This window comes from Vigna angularis, chromosome 11 (genome assembly GCF_016808095.1).
Source record: "Vigna angularis cultivar LongXiaoDou No.4 chromosome 11, ASM1680809v1, whole genome shotgun sequence".
In the NCBI taxonomy this organism is placed as follows: Eukaryota; Viridiplantae; Streptophyta; class Magnoliopsida; order Fabales; family Fabaceae; genus Vigna; species Vigna angularis.
Genome location: NC_068980.1, coordinates 6,597,692 through 6,614,638, shown reverse-complemented (window position 1 = coordinate 6,614,638; position 16,947 = coordinate 6,597,692). Strand labels below are relative to the sequence as shown.

The following is a 16,947-nucleotide window of genomic DNA, read 5'->3' as shown; positions in this document are numbered from 1 at the left end:
GGAAAAAGAGTGAATAGATTATTAAGGTATTTTTCGGTTGTTGATATTATTTTTATCAACAAGAAAGTTTAATTTTCTGGTAACACAGTTTTATCTAAGAATAGAATCTGAAGGTGGCGAGGTAGCGTATATGGTTTTGGCTAACGCCTGATTCAAGTTAGTTTGCTATTGTTACCAACAAAAGCAAACTTGGCAGGGTTAAAAAAAAAAAAAAAAAAAACCTGCGATTTTGTTTTCCAGCGGAATTTGAATTGTGTGAAGTTAGATGTGGTATGGTACGGTAACACCTCGCAGTTACACAGTAGAGCGTGATAGAAGATAACAGAAAAAGGAAAAAGGAAAAATCCCAACCTCAACCCCTCCTGTAGCCACTACCCACCTTCTTCTTCCACACCCAATCTTTCTCCTCTCACCAAACCCAAACCCTTTTTTCTCCCGACAAAAACATTAACCCCTCTTTTCTTCCCCCAACCCTAGAAAACAAAAACCCGTGTGTTTTTGTGTTTCTGTTTTTGTTTCTGTCCCAGAAACACAGAGACAGAGAAAGAGAAAGAGAAAGAGAGAGTGATCGATTGATGAGTAGTGGAGAGGAATAGAAATCGATCGTTCACAATTCCAGACCAGAGGCATTGGCCGGTAGTGGCAGGAGGAGTGTTGCAGTGGAGCATTTTACCTCAATTGAGGATTGCCCCAAATTCAATGTTCTCAACCCCATTTGTGTTAACCTTCTCCCTCCTCCTCTCCCTCCCAATCCTCTTCTTCCTCGCTCCTCGGATCCTTCCTCCCAAACCCCACTCTCTACCAATCTCCCCCTCCGACGAACTCGATGACATCAACCTCTTCAACCGCGCCATCACCCTCGCCAATTCCCGCGCCTCCACCGCCTCCGCCACCAACCCCTCCAAATTCTTCCACCTCTCATCCAAAAACCCCTCTCTCAAAATAGCCTTCCTTTTCCTCACAAACACCGATCTGCACTTCTCCCCCCTCTGGGACCTCTTCTTCCACGACACCCCGTCTAACCTCTTCAACATCTACATCCACGCCGACCCCTCCGTCAACATCACGCGCCCTCTCTCGCCGCTCTTCGCCAACAAATTCATCCCCTCCAAACGCACCTTCCGCGCCTCCCCCACCCTCATCTCCGCCACGCGCCGCCTCCTCGCCACTGCCCTCCTCGACGACCCCGCCAACGCCTACTTCGCCCTCCTCTCCCAGCACTGCGTCCCTCTCCACTCCTTCACCTACACCTACCACTCCCTCCTCGTCTCCCCCACCTTCGACTCCTCCGATCCCGAATCCTCCCGCCTCGGCATCCGCCTCAAGTACAAATCTTTCATCGAAATCCTCTCCCACGCTCCCAGGCTCTGGAAACGCTACTCCTCCCGCGGCCGCTACGCCTTGATGCCCGAAGTCCCCTTCGAAAAGTTCCGCGTCGGCTCCCAATTCTTCGCCCTCACGCGCCGCCACGCTCTCCTCGTCGTCAAGGACCGAACCCTCTGGAGGAAATTCAAGATCCCCTGTTACCGCGACGACGAATGCTACCCCGAGGAGCATTACTTTCCCACGCTCTTGTCCATGGCAGATCCTGATGGCTGCACCAAATACACGCTCACCAGAGTTAATTGGACCGGCACCGTCAACGGTCACCCCTATACTTACCGGCCTTCGGAAGTCTCGTCGGAACTAATTCTCCGGCTCCGCCAGTCCAATAATTCTGAGTCTTACCTATTCGCCAGGAAATTCACCCCGGATTGCTTGGAACCCTTGATGCGCATTGCCAAATCTGTCATCTTCAAGAATTGAAATTTCAAGCACGGTACGTTTTTTTTTCCTTTCCTCGTGTTATTTTATTTTATTTTAGTTCTTGTGATTTATCAGAGTTGTCTGCACTTAGCCATAGATACAATGAGTTGGGGTTTGTCTGTGTTATTACAGTCAAAATGATTGGATCTTTGTTGCTGGAGTGTGGGTGTTTCCATCTTCAGCTTTATATATTGGAATCTGGGTTTGATGCTTGTGTTATGTGCTTTTCTTACGTTTACAGCATCAAAATGCTCCATGATGATATTTCTAGGGGTTTAAAGTTGAGAATTACTTTTTGTGAATTTTCAATGCACAAAATGAAGGAGGAATAATTTGTTGCTATGATAGTAAAAGTAATTTTGTTATCTCTCAACTGAAATCTGAACATGTTTAGTCCTTAGGTGAAATAAGGGGGAGGCACTGATGTAAATTTTGATGGGACCTCCTCAAGTTACTTTTCAGTAGGTTCATTAGTGCTTGCATGGAATGGGATTCTCTCGCTCTTTATGGAGAGTATGTTGCTTTTTGCATTTCCCTTGCTGCTTTGTGATGGGAAAAAGGTTTATGACATCTACTTCTTGTCTTCTGAATGTCAAAATCATGGTGGTGCTAGAGTAGTTAGTTGCCGCGTTTAGTAAGGATAGGGACTCCTTATCTTTTGCATTGTTGTGAATTTGGATCTGGTTGTGAATGCATACACTTAATTCATAGGTAATGTATAAGTATTTCTACCTAATTCACATTCACACAGTTAATATATGAATACGTGGATGAGTCTAATCTGAAGTGTTATGTAGGCATTTCCTAGATTCTAATCGGCCTGTTGCATTTTTTTGTTATTAATTTGGTTTGTCATGCACAAAATACGGATGCTTGTCGAGGCTATTGAGGGTGGATTTTTTTTTTTATGAATTTCCTCATTTGTTTTTTCTGTCGTGATAATCTTGTTCAACCAAATTTTATTCTAGCAGGTGGAAAAGGTCAATGAAGAGATTTATGAAAAGATCATATTGCTTTGGCTATGGCTTGATGGTGGTGTATGGTTTGAAGAGGCACGTATAGCCCACATCCTATATACCCTGTGCTTTCAAATTACGAGTCTTGGGACTGCACAAATGAGGGAATCAGATCAAAATAGAAAGAGCCAAGAAACAGGTAAACACCTGCGAGAGTTGAAAAAGAAAGGCGGGTGCCCTAGTCAAGTGTATTTAGCATGGTGCAAGTGCTCAAGTAATTGCGAATTTGTCATAGAAAATCATGTAGGTAGTTTTTCCTTTTGTGGGTCGGTTTTGTACATAGAGTTGTGTAAAACATTGTTTCAAAGCTCTACAGTGTTACTACTTTTCAAAAGAAAAAAAAGAAAAAGAAAGAGCTGTTGTCTAAACGTGAGGCAACAGTGACTGCAATTATAACAGGAAAACAAATTCTGTCCATATTTGGCCAATTTCTTGCTTCCCCATTCTCGATTCGATCCCTTTGGAACCTTGCTATTTCCACCGCCCTGTTTGTTCATTCCGTTTGACCTCTTTCATTTGCTTTTTGTGCCCTTCTGTGGAAAGTGTCATATAGTTGCTTTACTCTCATTCTGCTACATAAATGCTTCTTGAAAGCAAAAGAAATAAATATTCTTTTAGAATTTGTGTGAAGCAGTCACGGGATCAGTTTCTTGCTCTGTTGTTATACTTGTCTATGCTTTACCAAGATTGGACTTTGTTCATTTAAACATTTTTTTCATCGGAGGAGTCGGTGGCAGTATAATAATTGTTAATAGTTATGAACTGTTCAAATTCATATATTATTATATTGTTGATGATCATGTTCTCATAGATATGCATAAATGGCTTCTATAACCCGCGACAAAATTGAAACTTGTCGGTGCTGCTGGTTCTATTCTCTTTCTCAATAAAAAAATGGGCCCCAGAGGTCAGGAAAGTCGCAAACTTCTGATGTGGGTGGGACCACGCCTCACGTAGAGACAGTTGGCTTCCATTTAGTTATCTAGACACGTTGTACACAGACAAGAGATCAACTTCTAGTTTGTATCTCTGTGAATTCGCTGGGATTTCCTTTTTATTTTTAACCTCATTCTGAAACCTGACAAAAATATAGTAAGTTATTTTGTTATTTTAGGATGTCGGTGTTGATTAATCCTGTGAACTATTTTAAGGTGTTTTCATTTACTCAATACAGTATATAATATGATTGAACCCCCCTCTGTACAGCAACATTTGCACTGTAACTTTCATAGAAAAAGTAAGAAACAATTATTCATTTTATAATAATTGATTACTTTAATAAGCTGATGCTCTTCTAAGGTATTTGTTGATAGGGGAGGAACCTTAATAGCATCAAAGAGGAAGTTAGGTAAGTTGTTAGCTTACCACCAAATTATGGTTGAAAAATTAAGTATTATTCAATGTTGTTTATATCTAAATTAAAGAGTTGGTAGGGACTGTGCTAGCTCGAGGAAAAGGAACTCAAATTAGTTGGCCTGGTTGCTTAGGATTTCTTTCAACATTACATTGTAGTCATATATTAAAAGAGGGTTAAAGAATAATCTCTAACCTTTTTGTCGTGTTTGGCTACTTCCCTTGTGCTCAAAGAAATGTATGACTCTGTCAGATGCACATGTGATCTTCATCATCCTGGTAACAGAGAAGCAAACAATCTACAATTGTGCATTTAATCATTAGTCCTTTTGAGAGTTGACAATTCTGCTTTTCTAGTTTTGACAATTTTCAATTTTTGAAAAAGGATTCTTAACAACAACACATTAATATAAAATATTCACATTATTTAGTACACTTGGTATGTTTTTTTTTTTTTTTTACTTAAAAGCATGTGTTAAAATATATATTACTACTGTTCAATAAATAGTGTAAATAACCGATTGGCATTTAGAAATTTTTTGAATATTTTCCATTCACATCACGATTAATTTAAGATGAGTTAAGAGTTAAGTGTATATTATCTGAACTAACTCTTCGTTTTAGACTACAGGTAAAGAAAAAAAAAATCGATGCGTAAATTATTGATAGAAAAATGTCTTGGAGAAACATAACTTCAATAGTTTTGGCCAGTAGATATGCTTTCTAAATTCCAACTCGGAAAACATGTGTCCCATAGTGTTTGAACGATTGGATCTAATCATTATTGGGATGTTTAAGATGACCTTTCTTTTTATTTGGTATATAATACATTATTTTATATTTGCATAACATCAGGAAAATAAACAAAAACATAAAATATTTATTCTTTTTTATCCTTTTCAACATACACAGGGTTTTCTCCCGCGCATAGTCTGTTTTCCTGTGTTACACAATTATTGTAGTTGATCAATAATGCAAATACAAGGATAAGTTAATATTTTTAAATCTTATATATATATATATATATATATATATATATATATATATTAATTTTTGTGTTCAAATCATTATAATCTCATCCATACATTTTCATGGATCCAAGTTTCATAAATTTTCTAGAATTAAATGTCTAACTCTTACTACAATTGACCACATCTCCCATAAATCACAAACATCAATATCACAAATATTTGACTCTATTTTTAGAAGATATTTGCGTTAAATTACAATTGTCATATTATATGCACTATGGTGTTACTACATCAAAATTACTACCTAATATTTATTAGGTGAGTGTAATATCAATAGAATATGAATAATTTCTTTTATAATCTTAATTTCAATATACAATCTAATACAATCTAAACACCTTAACATAGCATTTCTTTCTTTTTTATAAGCGATATTAAATTATATGTATCCCGTTACTTGTAAACATCGGTATAAAATATTAACTTATTACTCGTAGCAAATTTTATTCACAATACTTGCGAATATTTTTATCATCCTTACATGTCATTAGTTTAAATTCTTTTTCAAAATAGGTCTTTCCTTTCTAATTTTTATTTTGTTTGACTTGTTGGGAGGGAGTTTGTTTAGATATTTTTTCCTATAGCATTGGTTTTGTTTTGGTCCCTCATAATTTTGTTTTTGTTTTTCTTTTTTCATAAGATTTTTTTTTCTGTTGAACTTTGGGACGAGAGTTTAACTAAGATGTTAATATCCATGATGTTGTCTAACATGAGTTAAAAATTATTTTAAAAATTATTTTCTTAAACTTTAAAAAACTCTCAACTCGCCTTGTAAAAGGTGTCAACACATATAACGAATTTTTACCGCCTAGTGAAAACTTTGCTCATCCAACTACCACAGTATTTGCCTAACAACTAATCAACTAGAACATTTACTTAATGACCGAAATTCCTACATTTTCAATTAATTGAATTTCGTTCACCAATATTTGGTTCATTAAATGAATTTGGCCCACCCAAGAACTTTGCATAGTTTATAAATTTTTCATAATATAATTATGGTCCAATGGTTTAAATTGATATTTTTCTTCATTTCTTTTGCATAATATGTAGGGATAGCAAAAAAAATCCGGGGTATTTTTGGATAAAATCTGTGCGGATAGTTACTATCAATGGATATTTACTACCCGCGCGTAACGGGTAACGGATATTTTAATACCCGCTTCTAAACGGGTCGGGTACGAATAATATACTACCCGACCCGTGGGTATCCGTTACCTACAAAAAATAATAAAAAATAATAATTTATATATATTTTTAGTTAAATTTAATTAAAAATAAAATAAACTATATTTTATTAAGTTAAATTTAATTAAAATTAAATTTTAATTTATATTTATATTTAATTTAATTTATATTATATTATATATATTTTTTTGTAATTTTATTTCAAAAATGTATAAAATATTTGTTTTTTGTAGATATCTGCGGGTACCCGCGGGTATCCGTGGGCTTTAAAATATCCGTGAATATTTTCTAAATGGATACCCGTGAGGGTAGCGGATTGGATTGCAGGTAGGCACTATCCGTACTCGACCCAACCCGTTATCATCCTTAATAACATGAATGTTTTGTCTAAATAACAACAATTTAAATCGATTTAATTCAATTGAAATGTTTTTCACTACTTAACATACAATAAATCTCTGATTTTGAATTCACTAATTTGAATCAAACAATTTCATTTCAAATTCAAACATTTATATTCAAATAACACAAATTCTACAAAAAAAATTACTGTGACCACTTCAGTTTCATATCTAGATTGTTTGTCCTAAAATAATATAAAAAAACTTAATTAGCTTTCCTTACTTACTAAAGCTTGTTTAAATTTGGCTTAATAGCCTATTTTGCCCCTAGTTTTGATGAGTAATGTCAATTTAGTCATTCGTTTTAAAAGTGTTTGAAAGTGGTCTTCAGTTATTAAATTTTGTGTCAAAATCGTCCCTTCCGTTAAATAGAACCAAACAGAGTTAAGGCATTGATGATCTGACATAGTGCAGTGATAACGTGTCAAACTAAAGTTACATGCGTAGTGTATTATGTAGTTAGACGTTTGACGTGGAAAAGACCCAGAAACCAATTCAACCATCAGCACCACCATCTCATTCCAGAAACAGATCTAAACCCTCAAATCTCTTCCATAATCCAATCAACTAGGGGCAAGTCCACCATATCCTCCTTGCTCCTCTCCACTTTCTCCAACAATACTCCCTCCTCCAATAATGACACCCCCACCATCAATGTCACTGTCCAAAGCAAGAAAAAAACCAACTTTCTGCAGCAACCAATTCAACCACCGATTGGGAAGGGAAGAAAACAAGAAAGAAAAAGCACAAGAGAACCACCAGCGGCGGCAAGAACAAGACTATCCATGACGGGATTCTGGAGGGTTCTAATCCTGGGTGGGTGTGTGGATTTTCAAGATGTTTGGTGTGGCCCTGGCATTGGGTTCTCAGCAGATGTTGTTGCCTCTATCGATTGTGTTGTGGCCCAGAAGAAAGTATCTACAAGAGGGAAAATTGATGTGGAGTAGATTACTCATAGGGAGGTATTCTCATTTCCTCAATGTCTGATTTTTTTTTCCAGTGATTTGGTGCCTAAATCTGTTGAAAACTTTAGCCTTTTCTTTCATCTGCCCCTTCTTTATGTTGCTACCCGGTGGAACAGCCTTGGGCGATATCCTTTGCCTGCGTGACAGAATGGAAAGCCCCACACTCTTGGTTGGCCTAGTGGGTTTCGCCATCATCGCCTACTGTCTCGTTAAGAACGTCAAAGGCGCCATGATATACGACATCGTTTTCGTCACTGTGGTGTCGTGGTTCCGCAACACCAAAGTCACGACTTTTCCCAACACCGGCACCGGTAACTCCGCCCACCAGTACTTCTTGTCCGACGCCACTTCCATCGTGGTGGGGTCCTTGCTCGGAACCTCCCCCGTCACGGTGTTCATCGATTCGTCACAAGAATTCAGGAGGGCGGGAGGACGGGAATTATGGCGCTGACGGTGGCGGCATATTTCTTCCTGACGTTCTTCTTTATGCTGCTGCTGGCGTCGATTCCAGCGTGGGCGGTGGGGCCGCCGTTGATTTTGGTGGGGGTGTTGATGGTGAGATTGGTGGTGGAGATTGATTGGGAGGATACGAGGGAGGCGATACCGGTGTTCATGAACTCATTCTGATGTCGTGCCCTAAATCAATTTTTTCCTAATTAAAAAAACCCTACACGTCAACGTCTAACTAACACGTCACCACACATATAAATTTAAATTGACACGTTACCACTCTATTGTGCCAGATCATCAATGCCTTAACTCTGTTTGGTTCTATTTAACGGAAGGGACGATTTTGATACAAAATTTAATAATTGAAGACCACTTTCAAACACTTTTAAAACGAAGGACTAAATTGATATTATTCATCAAAACTGGGACAAAATAGACTATTAAACCTTTAAATTTCTAACCATTCTTATCCTACCGAAAATATTTAATCATTGATTTCAGAATATCCTTATAATTTTGGACTAACAAATATTCATTTTTTTCCTAAAAGAAACACAAGCAAGACCTTTAGTTCCCATGCATGAAAAACCATCCAAAACCAACCCAAAAAAAGGGACAAATTTTTTTTACTCTAAAATAAATTTTGAGGCATAAACTTGTTATGTTTTCACTAATATTCTTAAGATAGGTTTTGATCTACTATAGGATGATCAAATTCTTCAAAAAATTAAAAATGAGAGAGAAAGCAAAGATTTTTTTTTTCAGAGAAATTATGATTTTTCTAAAATAAGATTTAAATAATTAGTTTTTTTAATATACAAACTTTATACTTAAATAATAAAATATTCAATTTAATATCGCTTCTGCTCTTGAGTAATTTACTACGTATTTACACGTTTTATAATCAATTAGACTCAAAACCAAAATAATTAATTAAGTTTATATTTTAAAATTAATCAAATTAATCCAAACATATAAATAATCTTCACTACCATTACATTATTAGTTTGTCATTATGTTTTTGTCATTGTTATGGTGACAATTACTAAGAAAATTGTTGTACTTCTAGTACCCTACATGAATGTTACTATCAATGTCATCTATCTCAACCAAGAAGATTTTAAAATGAAATTGCGATTTATCAGAGAATCACTATTTGTATATACATAATTCAAATATAAAATTATGCTTCTAAAATAAATTTACCTTTTAGAAATTTAAATTAAAAATAATAAAACTACAATTTCAATTAATCCTAACTATGACAATGTATACTGTAACATCCCAAAAATATAGTATGAAACTAGATTCACGAGTCAACATATAATAATATGATAAAACAGTTACTGGAGAGAATAAAGTTGATCTTACAGTCATAACAAAATAACCATAAAATTTAAACTTTACAATACTCCTATTCTACTGCAAACTAAATGCATAACCGAACGGTTTTACAAAGAGAACGTTCTAACCGAACGATTAATACAAAACTACGAACATCTCTAAGGGGAATTCTAAACAGACGGACCCGCCTCTTCCAAAGCCTGCTCCACCGAGCACTCCTCTATTTCTGCTCACACCCAAAGGTGATCATTGCAAAAGAAAAACCGAACAAGAAACATGGACAAAACAGGAAATAAGGATAAGCTAATGTAATTTAATTACATACTCATACAAACATTTTTTTTTTAAGTTCAAACAAAACATAACTTCAACATTTTAACATACCAAACCGAGTACAAATAAGCATAAATCGAACACAAAAATTCATGCATAGATTGCACACAATAATTCACGCATAAATCGAACACCTGACTTGACCATCCGAATTGTATAAATGTGTAGTTACGACGTTTTTGCACCCGGGTGGTGTAGTAGTTGGGATGCCCTTAACAGCTGCCACCCGAGGTTAGTCTGTTTTACCTCACCAAAGGTTACTTTTATAAACCAAGACCTCCCGCCATTCTCACACATGACTTACTCCTCTCTACTTGAGAATGAATAATCACAGAATATCGGGATGAACGCCAGCTTAGCACGATATCCACATTCATACTTTATAATTCAATAACCATTCATGAGACATTCCGCCTTGGAATTCTCTTCCACATTACTTACAACATAATCATCATCATTCAACATGTAATTTCATACAATAATCATATCCTCACATAAAAGACCGAGAGCCCTGTGAACGTTGAAGACCGAACAGTTTCTAACTATTCATAGAACAGGACCGAACGATCTGTAATAGATAAAGTTGAACACTATAGAAGATTGAATACTTATAGGTTAGATCGACCACTAATAGCTTAGACCGAATACTTATGGATGATCGAGCGATATTACTATATCGAACTTAGTACAAGACCGAACACTATTAAGACCGAGTGTCAGTTCATGACCGAACACTATTAAGACCGAGTATTAGTGCATAACCGAACACTATTAAGACCGAGTGTCAGTTCATGACCGAACTCTATTAAGACTGAGCACTATTACAATCGGATACTACTGAGGAGGAGTTCTAGTACGTGACCGAGTACAACTAAGCCTGAGCACTAATACTGACATAAATGCTAGTACAAGACCGAGTGGTATACTAGAAGACCCACTCGTCTAAGACCGAACGGTCATGAACTGGTAGGACTCTAAAGAGACCGAATCCAGTTAAGAACCCAATACAGAACAAAACCGAGCGGTCAACAGTAACCACTCGGCGTTCTACATAATTCTGCAAAACTTCTACAGAATTATGAACCACACCTAACTTAACCAAATCAGAATATCTTAACCAACTTCTAATCCTAAATTCTCGAATTATAATTCAGTTCAACCTATCCAAATATAATTAAAACTGTATAACATAAATCAAAAGAATCCCATGACAAATTTCACCTATTCACATCCTTAGATCAGACCAAACACTTTCTAGCTAGAAACCTAATCCGTTCACAGGTCTCGGTCATACACAGAATTTTCATATAATTCAATCAAACATACAATTATTCATACATGCAAACGTACAAACAGGAATTTCACACACAAAAAAACGTAATTAAATTACTAGCTTCCCTTACCTCGAATAAACCAGCTAAGTTCTATGCTTTCAAAGTCTTGATTAACTCGCAAGTAGCTTCTAAGACAACCTACCAATATCTGATTGGTGAAAAGATACCAACCAAAGGATCAAAGAAAGAAAAACAGATTTAGAGAAGGAGTTGATGATCACATGCAAGTTGAACAAAGCTTGCATGTCACGGAAATTGCATAAATTTCAAGAATCGAAGGAGTTGAGCTTACCCACTCAGAAACAATAACTTGTTCGATTTAGACGAAAGAACTTGACACCAGAAATACTTAAGCATTGCCTGAATGATGATCGGAAGAAGAAAAAGTTGAGAATTTGTAGAGAGAAGAGGAGAATTTTAGAGAGATGTAGGAGAAAAGAAGATTTCAGAAGGTTGAAGAAAGAGAGAGTGCATGCAGAAAGTGGCACCAGATTTTAAAACTTTCACTTATATACCACCGTCAAAACTTGATCGACCACTCAACTATGTACACCTGTCTTTCACTTTCTGAATTTCTCATTCCTTACACCTCCACCTGGCTTCCATTCTCTTCCATTTTAATGGTCCTGACATATATTGTATCGTTTATTAATATAAAACATGAAATCCTCATCACTTCAATCTTAAAATTAAACTTAACTTCATCACCATATTGTTCAAGCCCATCATAGTCCCTCAGCACGGGTTTTGGGCGGAACAATAATGTTAGGTCTTAATGTTTTGTTTCATTGTGTCGTGTCATTTCCGTTCTAGCTTCTCAGCTTCAACTTCAAAATGAAGCACAACGTTGCTACCCCCATTGAACTTATATGCATCATTTGCACCCAAGAAAAAACCAATTTCTTTAATTCAATTTTGTATAAAGTTCTGTGTACTTTTATTAATGTCGAAGAATACAATCCTATTTCCTTTCGAATGAAAGACATTTACAATAAATAACCAATATGTCTGCATCTATTTTGCCAAAAACCAAAAGCCTTACAAAATTGCCACCAAATCTCCAACTACTGAAAGAAAAAGAACATGATAGTGACCCTCTCCATGCATGCTGCTCATTAACTTTACGAAGCCTAGAATTGAAGGCAAAAAATATTCTATAGCTTCAGAAGCCTCACCATTCCATCTTCCATAGGACCTGTGTGCTAGAGGAATGCACTAGGGATCAACAACCTCCTCACGAAGGAAGGTTGCTGAGGCCAAAATATAGAGTTCTCTGCTGAAATGCATTAACAGCATAATCAACTTGAAAATGACCAAACTGTGATTTAAATCGAAGTCCATATCCCATTCCAACTCCAGATCCTGGTTTACCCTGTCTCAGAGCTGGGTTTCCTGAATTTTTATGACATCAACACAATGAGAGACCATTTGACACGGGTCTGGATAAAGACTAAAATGAAAACTCGATCAAGTAGATTAATTTAAGATAAGAACATGAACATGAAGAAAGTAAAACAGAAGCTATAGCAATCAAACAACCCTGCTCCAAAGAAAAAGAAAAAAAACTGTAAATGAAAACCCAATCGTGTAATAAAGGGTCTCTTTAATTAAACTTTTTCACAAGTACTTTTTTATAAAAATAAACAATTAAGTTTGTTCATAAGCTATTAGTAATAGCTTATGCACCAGTAAAAGACAGTTTGTTCTAACTTCTAAGGCTTGGATGTACCCAAACTCATCATAAAACTCAGTATGGAACTCTAAATAATGAGGATATTTCCTACTCCAGATTATGGTCTAGCTTTTTGTGTTTAATGACAGTAGCCTTTATTTTACCAAAAAAATTATTCCTAGCGATTTTCTCCTACCACTGAAGAGAAAGGATAAGAATCATTTGCGCAGTTTTGTTTTGTCCAATCCTAGCTCCGTTATGTTTCTAGACACCAAACATGCGGTAGAATAATATGAGGAAGAACAGGAATCAATGTGTCCTACTCCTCCTACCACAGAAATGAAGATTTGCAAGTAATTTGAGCAGAATGATATTAGTCACCCCACCTGGTACAAGGTGACCAGACCGCAAGTCTGTTCCACAATCCAAGAAAATGGCACCCTCCAACATCTTATTCTACATTACAAAAATACATCAAGCAATTTAGTATGTAGCATTTAAGTTCAACAATAAATGTGATCAAATAAAAAGGAAAAGTGCATGCATCCAATTCTGTTTGTCTGCTTCTGTGTGTATAGCAGAAATTATTTTAAAAGGATATATCTCAGGAATATTAAATATTACAATCACAGACCAGGTATCGCTAATTGTAACTTGTGGAAGCATAGTGAGAAGGCAGAGCGACCCAGGACAGGATTTAGGTTCCAAAAAGGTTACATGATATTTTTCCTCTCTTTTAAATCAGTCACGTGGAAAAAGTGAAAATTTCAATAGAAATGACAATACAAAAATTGTTAATTTATTAGGAGATGGCACTTAACATAACACTTTAAAGCCAATATGTCATGAGCTTAGCAGAGCCACAAACAAAACATCAGAGAAGACTATGATTATGATCCTGTCAACTTCTTACCAGATGGGAAACATATTCCCACATGTGCCTAAACATTCACTAAACCAGGGAAGTCTAACCTTGCGCCAACTAAAGTAGTAAAAGCAATTCTTGCCAAAGATGATGAATATGGGGTCATGCTTACCAGATACAGTAGAACTAGACCAAACAAAACTTTGAAGAAAGACCAAAGGAAGTGAAGTTAAACAGAACAACAATGTTTTAGGCAAAGGAGGTTATAAATCTGTTTGGTTTTACATTATAGGACTGCTGTTAATTATGCTACCACATACCAAAGGGAGTGTCAGTTCACTATTAGCCACCAGACAAGATCGCCCAGATCCAACCGCTCCTTCTCCGTACCCCCGCACACTGCCTAGCCCTCCAATAGAAAATGCTTGGTAAGGAGCCATGTCCCCAACAATTGAGCCACCTGTTAGTCTGTCACAAGAAAGGGTAGGATGGTACCAAGTGTTTGTCAAACAACCTGAAGAGGAAATAAAAAGGGAATTTTCAAAGCACTAATGCATTATAATGTATTTCCCAGCTCCACATGGTTGTGTCACAGAATGCATATAATGTTTTCCCTTTCATGTGTCAACCATGTCAAATACCAACCTTGTCAAGAGAAATGCTGGTCCAAGTTTGATTCCCTTTGAAGCAACAAATTTAAATCGATTGAAGATTATCCACTTGGAAAGAACTGGAACACCTTGTTCTATTTGAAGATTAAACTGAAAAAGACAGGCATATAGTCAGTGGAATACATACACAAGAATTTCCTGTGATAACACATGCAACACTAATTAATTAACAATCACAAATGAAAAGGAACGAGGAAGCAAACTGAAAATAATAATATATCTTATTACATGAAAAAAGCTATTATCATTCGCCTTTGCAAATTGAGACTCTTGCTTTAACACTACCATGCTGTCGTGTGGATTGCCACTGCATCAAGCAATGCACATCATATGATCAAAATCAGTTCAACGTCTAGAGAACTGGAATACTAGAATCCTTAATTACCTGGATGTTAAAGGAAATCCATCATAATCTCTACTTATAGCGCGACCATCATCATTCAGTGGACGAACATGCTGCACAATGGTGTTTACATCACAGTATTAGTTTTCTATTTTCCTATAACCGAATCAAAGAACACATAAAGCAAAGAAACTAGAGCAAGTAAGGCTTTAATATTATGACAAGTTCATGAAATGTCCAGCTGAACCTCAAACTTTATACTGGTTGTGCTGCTCCATTTTGAACTAGCTGGTTCCTTTAGATCCATTCCCACTGACAATCGAGATAAATTTATTCCTCCACTACCTGAGCGGGAGAAATTGTTTACAGGGATACCATGGATTCCAATCTCGGGTGAAAGAGAATGCTGGAAGAGGAAAAAGACAGCAAGTAGTATTTAAGAATGTGTTATAGATTAAGGTACGGTCTAAAAAACTTCTTCCCGAACACTTACAAAGAGTTACATAGAGGGAAAAAAAATAAAGTACAAATTGAGCTTCTCTAATATGTTAAAATCAGTGTATGCATTTCAACTATTATATAACTTCTCTCATCTGAACCTTTTAGGGGCAAAAATTGATTTTAACTTAAGAAAGAAATTGAATTCATTTACCTTCTTAATTTCTTCTCCTACAATACAGAGAAGATGATCTAAACATGAACTAAATAACGTAGGTTTAACCAGCTGACAATAAGAATCTCATTTAAAAAGAGGCTCATTGCCCGACACGGTCTTGCATCATCATCATAAATATAATGATAACTACAGCAACCAACCTGTAATACAAAAGACTGTTGTGCAAGCCACTCCGGTCGTGGCCTTCTATACGCAACTAAGACATTTGAATCATATAAACCTTTGTCCCACGAAACATCAAGCTTCTCACTTCCACCAAACAAATTTGGGTGTTTGATGCAAAGACTGTTCAGCAAAAGAAGTTAAACTATTAATTACACAATTAAAAGAAAACCCACCAACGCTCTCCACCCAAAGCCTAACACGAAGCCATCAAGTTTCAAAATTTCGTCATTCAAATTCAACCAAGATTCATCTCACAAAAAAGACAAAACTGGGACTCTCACCTCCCAATTACCAGTGAAAATGGACTGCCAGAACTCCTATTAGGGGGGAAATGCAAAATAAAAAACCAGAGATATTTGTGAGTTCAAAATTCAAACAAATTAAATTATTATTTTCAAATATAGTGCAGAAGGAAAGAAACCTGAGAGTAGGGAGCATCAAAGAAGCGCATAGCTTGTGAGTAAAATCAACATTAACGTCAATCTTTGCTGTAAAACCACTCAAACGAAGAGGAACAACACTTTTATCAAAAACACCTTCACGCAAAAAAGATGAAGCGAAAAACAAGAAATGAAAGCTTTTGCAATTTGCATCTTAAGTCTTAACCTTTCCCAGCATGGATGCTCTTCTGAGCTCCCATCCCATCAAACACGCATCAACCATTAAATTGAGGACACAATAATTGGGCACACACAATAGACCCCAAATGTCACAACGTTATATAGTGGAGACAATGCTGCGGTTGTTCCGTTGGCAAAACAACAACCAACGACGGTGTCGTGTTTATTCTGTTCCTAGCTTTCTACTTCTGTTATCCCTTTCGTTTCTCTACACTCCACCACCATCGCACTAGCACGTGACAAGACACTCGCCTTTCTATTGGGCCTTAGATATGCCCAAACTAGATATTTCTTCCTCCACTCCCACCATGATTTCTTTATGAACCTCCCTAGTAAGTTCAAAATGTTTAAATTAATGATGCTTTAAAAGTTTTGATTGTAAAACTTGTAAATAAGTTGACGTTTCAGATTACATAGATCAAGAAATATATTTTAAATTATATAAATTTTGATATATTTCCAAATTTTTGGATTAAATAGTATAGAAATGCCCTCTAAATTCTGTAATTGAAACTTATATAATTTAATATATGTTTATTTAAGATTGTATTATAAATTTTACTTGATATACTTTTGAACCGTAAAATTTATAATAAAATAATGATACTTTGAAAACATTTTTTTTGACAACATTTTAACATCATCTACGTGTCATTATGTGATTGGTTCAAGTTGGTGTTTATAATTATTATTATTAATTGTGAAGTAATTTTA

General features: G+C 36.1%; 2 protein-coding genes across 3 annotated transcripts; one reads left to right on the top strand and one right to left on the bottom strand.

Moving 5' to 3' along the window:
- The first annotated feature begins 211 nt into the window (after positions 1-211).
- On the top strand, positions 212-3,239 carry LOC108320784 (glycosyltransferase BC10). 2 transcript variants are annotated; one of them, XM_017552320.2, is made up of 2 exons: positions 212-1,819; positions 2,775-3,239. In XM_017552320.2, the coding sequence occupies exon 1, from the start codon at positions 700-702 to the stop codon at positions 1,804-1,806; it is 1,107 nt and encodes a 368-aa protein (XP_017407809.1). In that variant the 5' UTR covers positions 212-699; the 3' UTR covers positions 1,807-1,819; positions 2,775-3,239. The 2 variants fall into 2 exon arrangements, with proteins under 2 accessions (XP_017407809.1, XP_017407808.1); XM_017552319.2 differs by having other exon boundaries at positions 215-1,819; positions 2,778-3,239.
- Positions 3,240-12,111: 8,872 nt separating this feature from the next.
- On the bottom strand, positions 12,112-16,436 carry LOC108320775 (outer envelope protein 39, chloroplastic). The gene is made up of 11 exons (XM_017552302.1): positions 16,220-16,436; positions 16,035-16,101; positions 15,895-15,930; positions 15,589-15,733; positions 15,020-15,178; positions 14,815-14,885; positions 14,658-14,736; positions 14,404-14,519; positions 14,079-14,226; positions 13,280-13,349; positions 12,112-12,613 (listed from the first exon to the last, which is right to left on the bottom strand). Exons 1-11 carry the CDS (start codon positions 16,251-16,253, stop codon positions 12,456-12,458), a joined length of 1,083 nt encoding a protein of 360 aa, XP_017407791.1. The 5' UTR covers positions 16,254-16,436; the 3' UTR covers positions 12,112-12,455.
- Between the last annotated feature and the right edge of the window lie 511 nt (positions 16,437-16,947).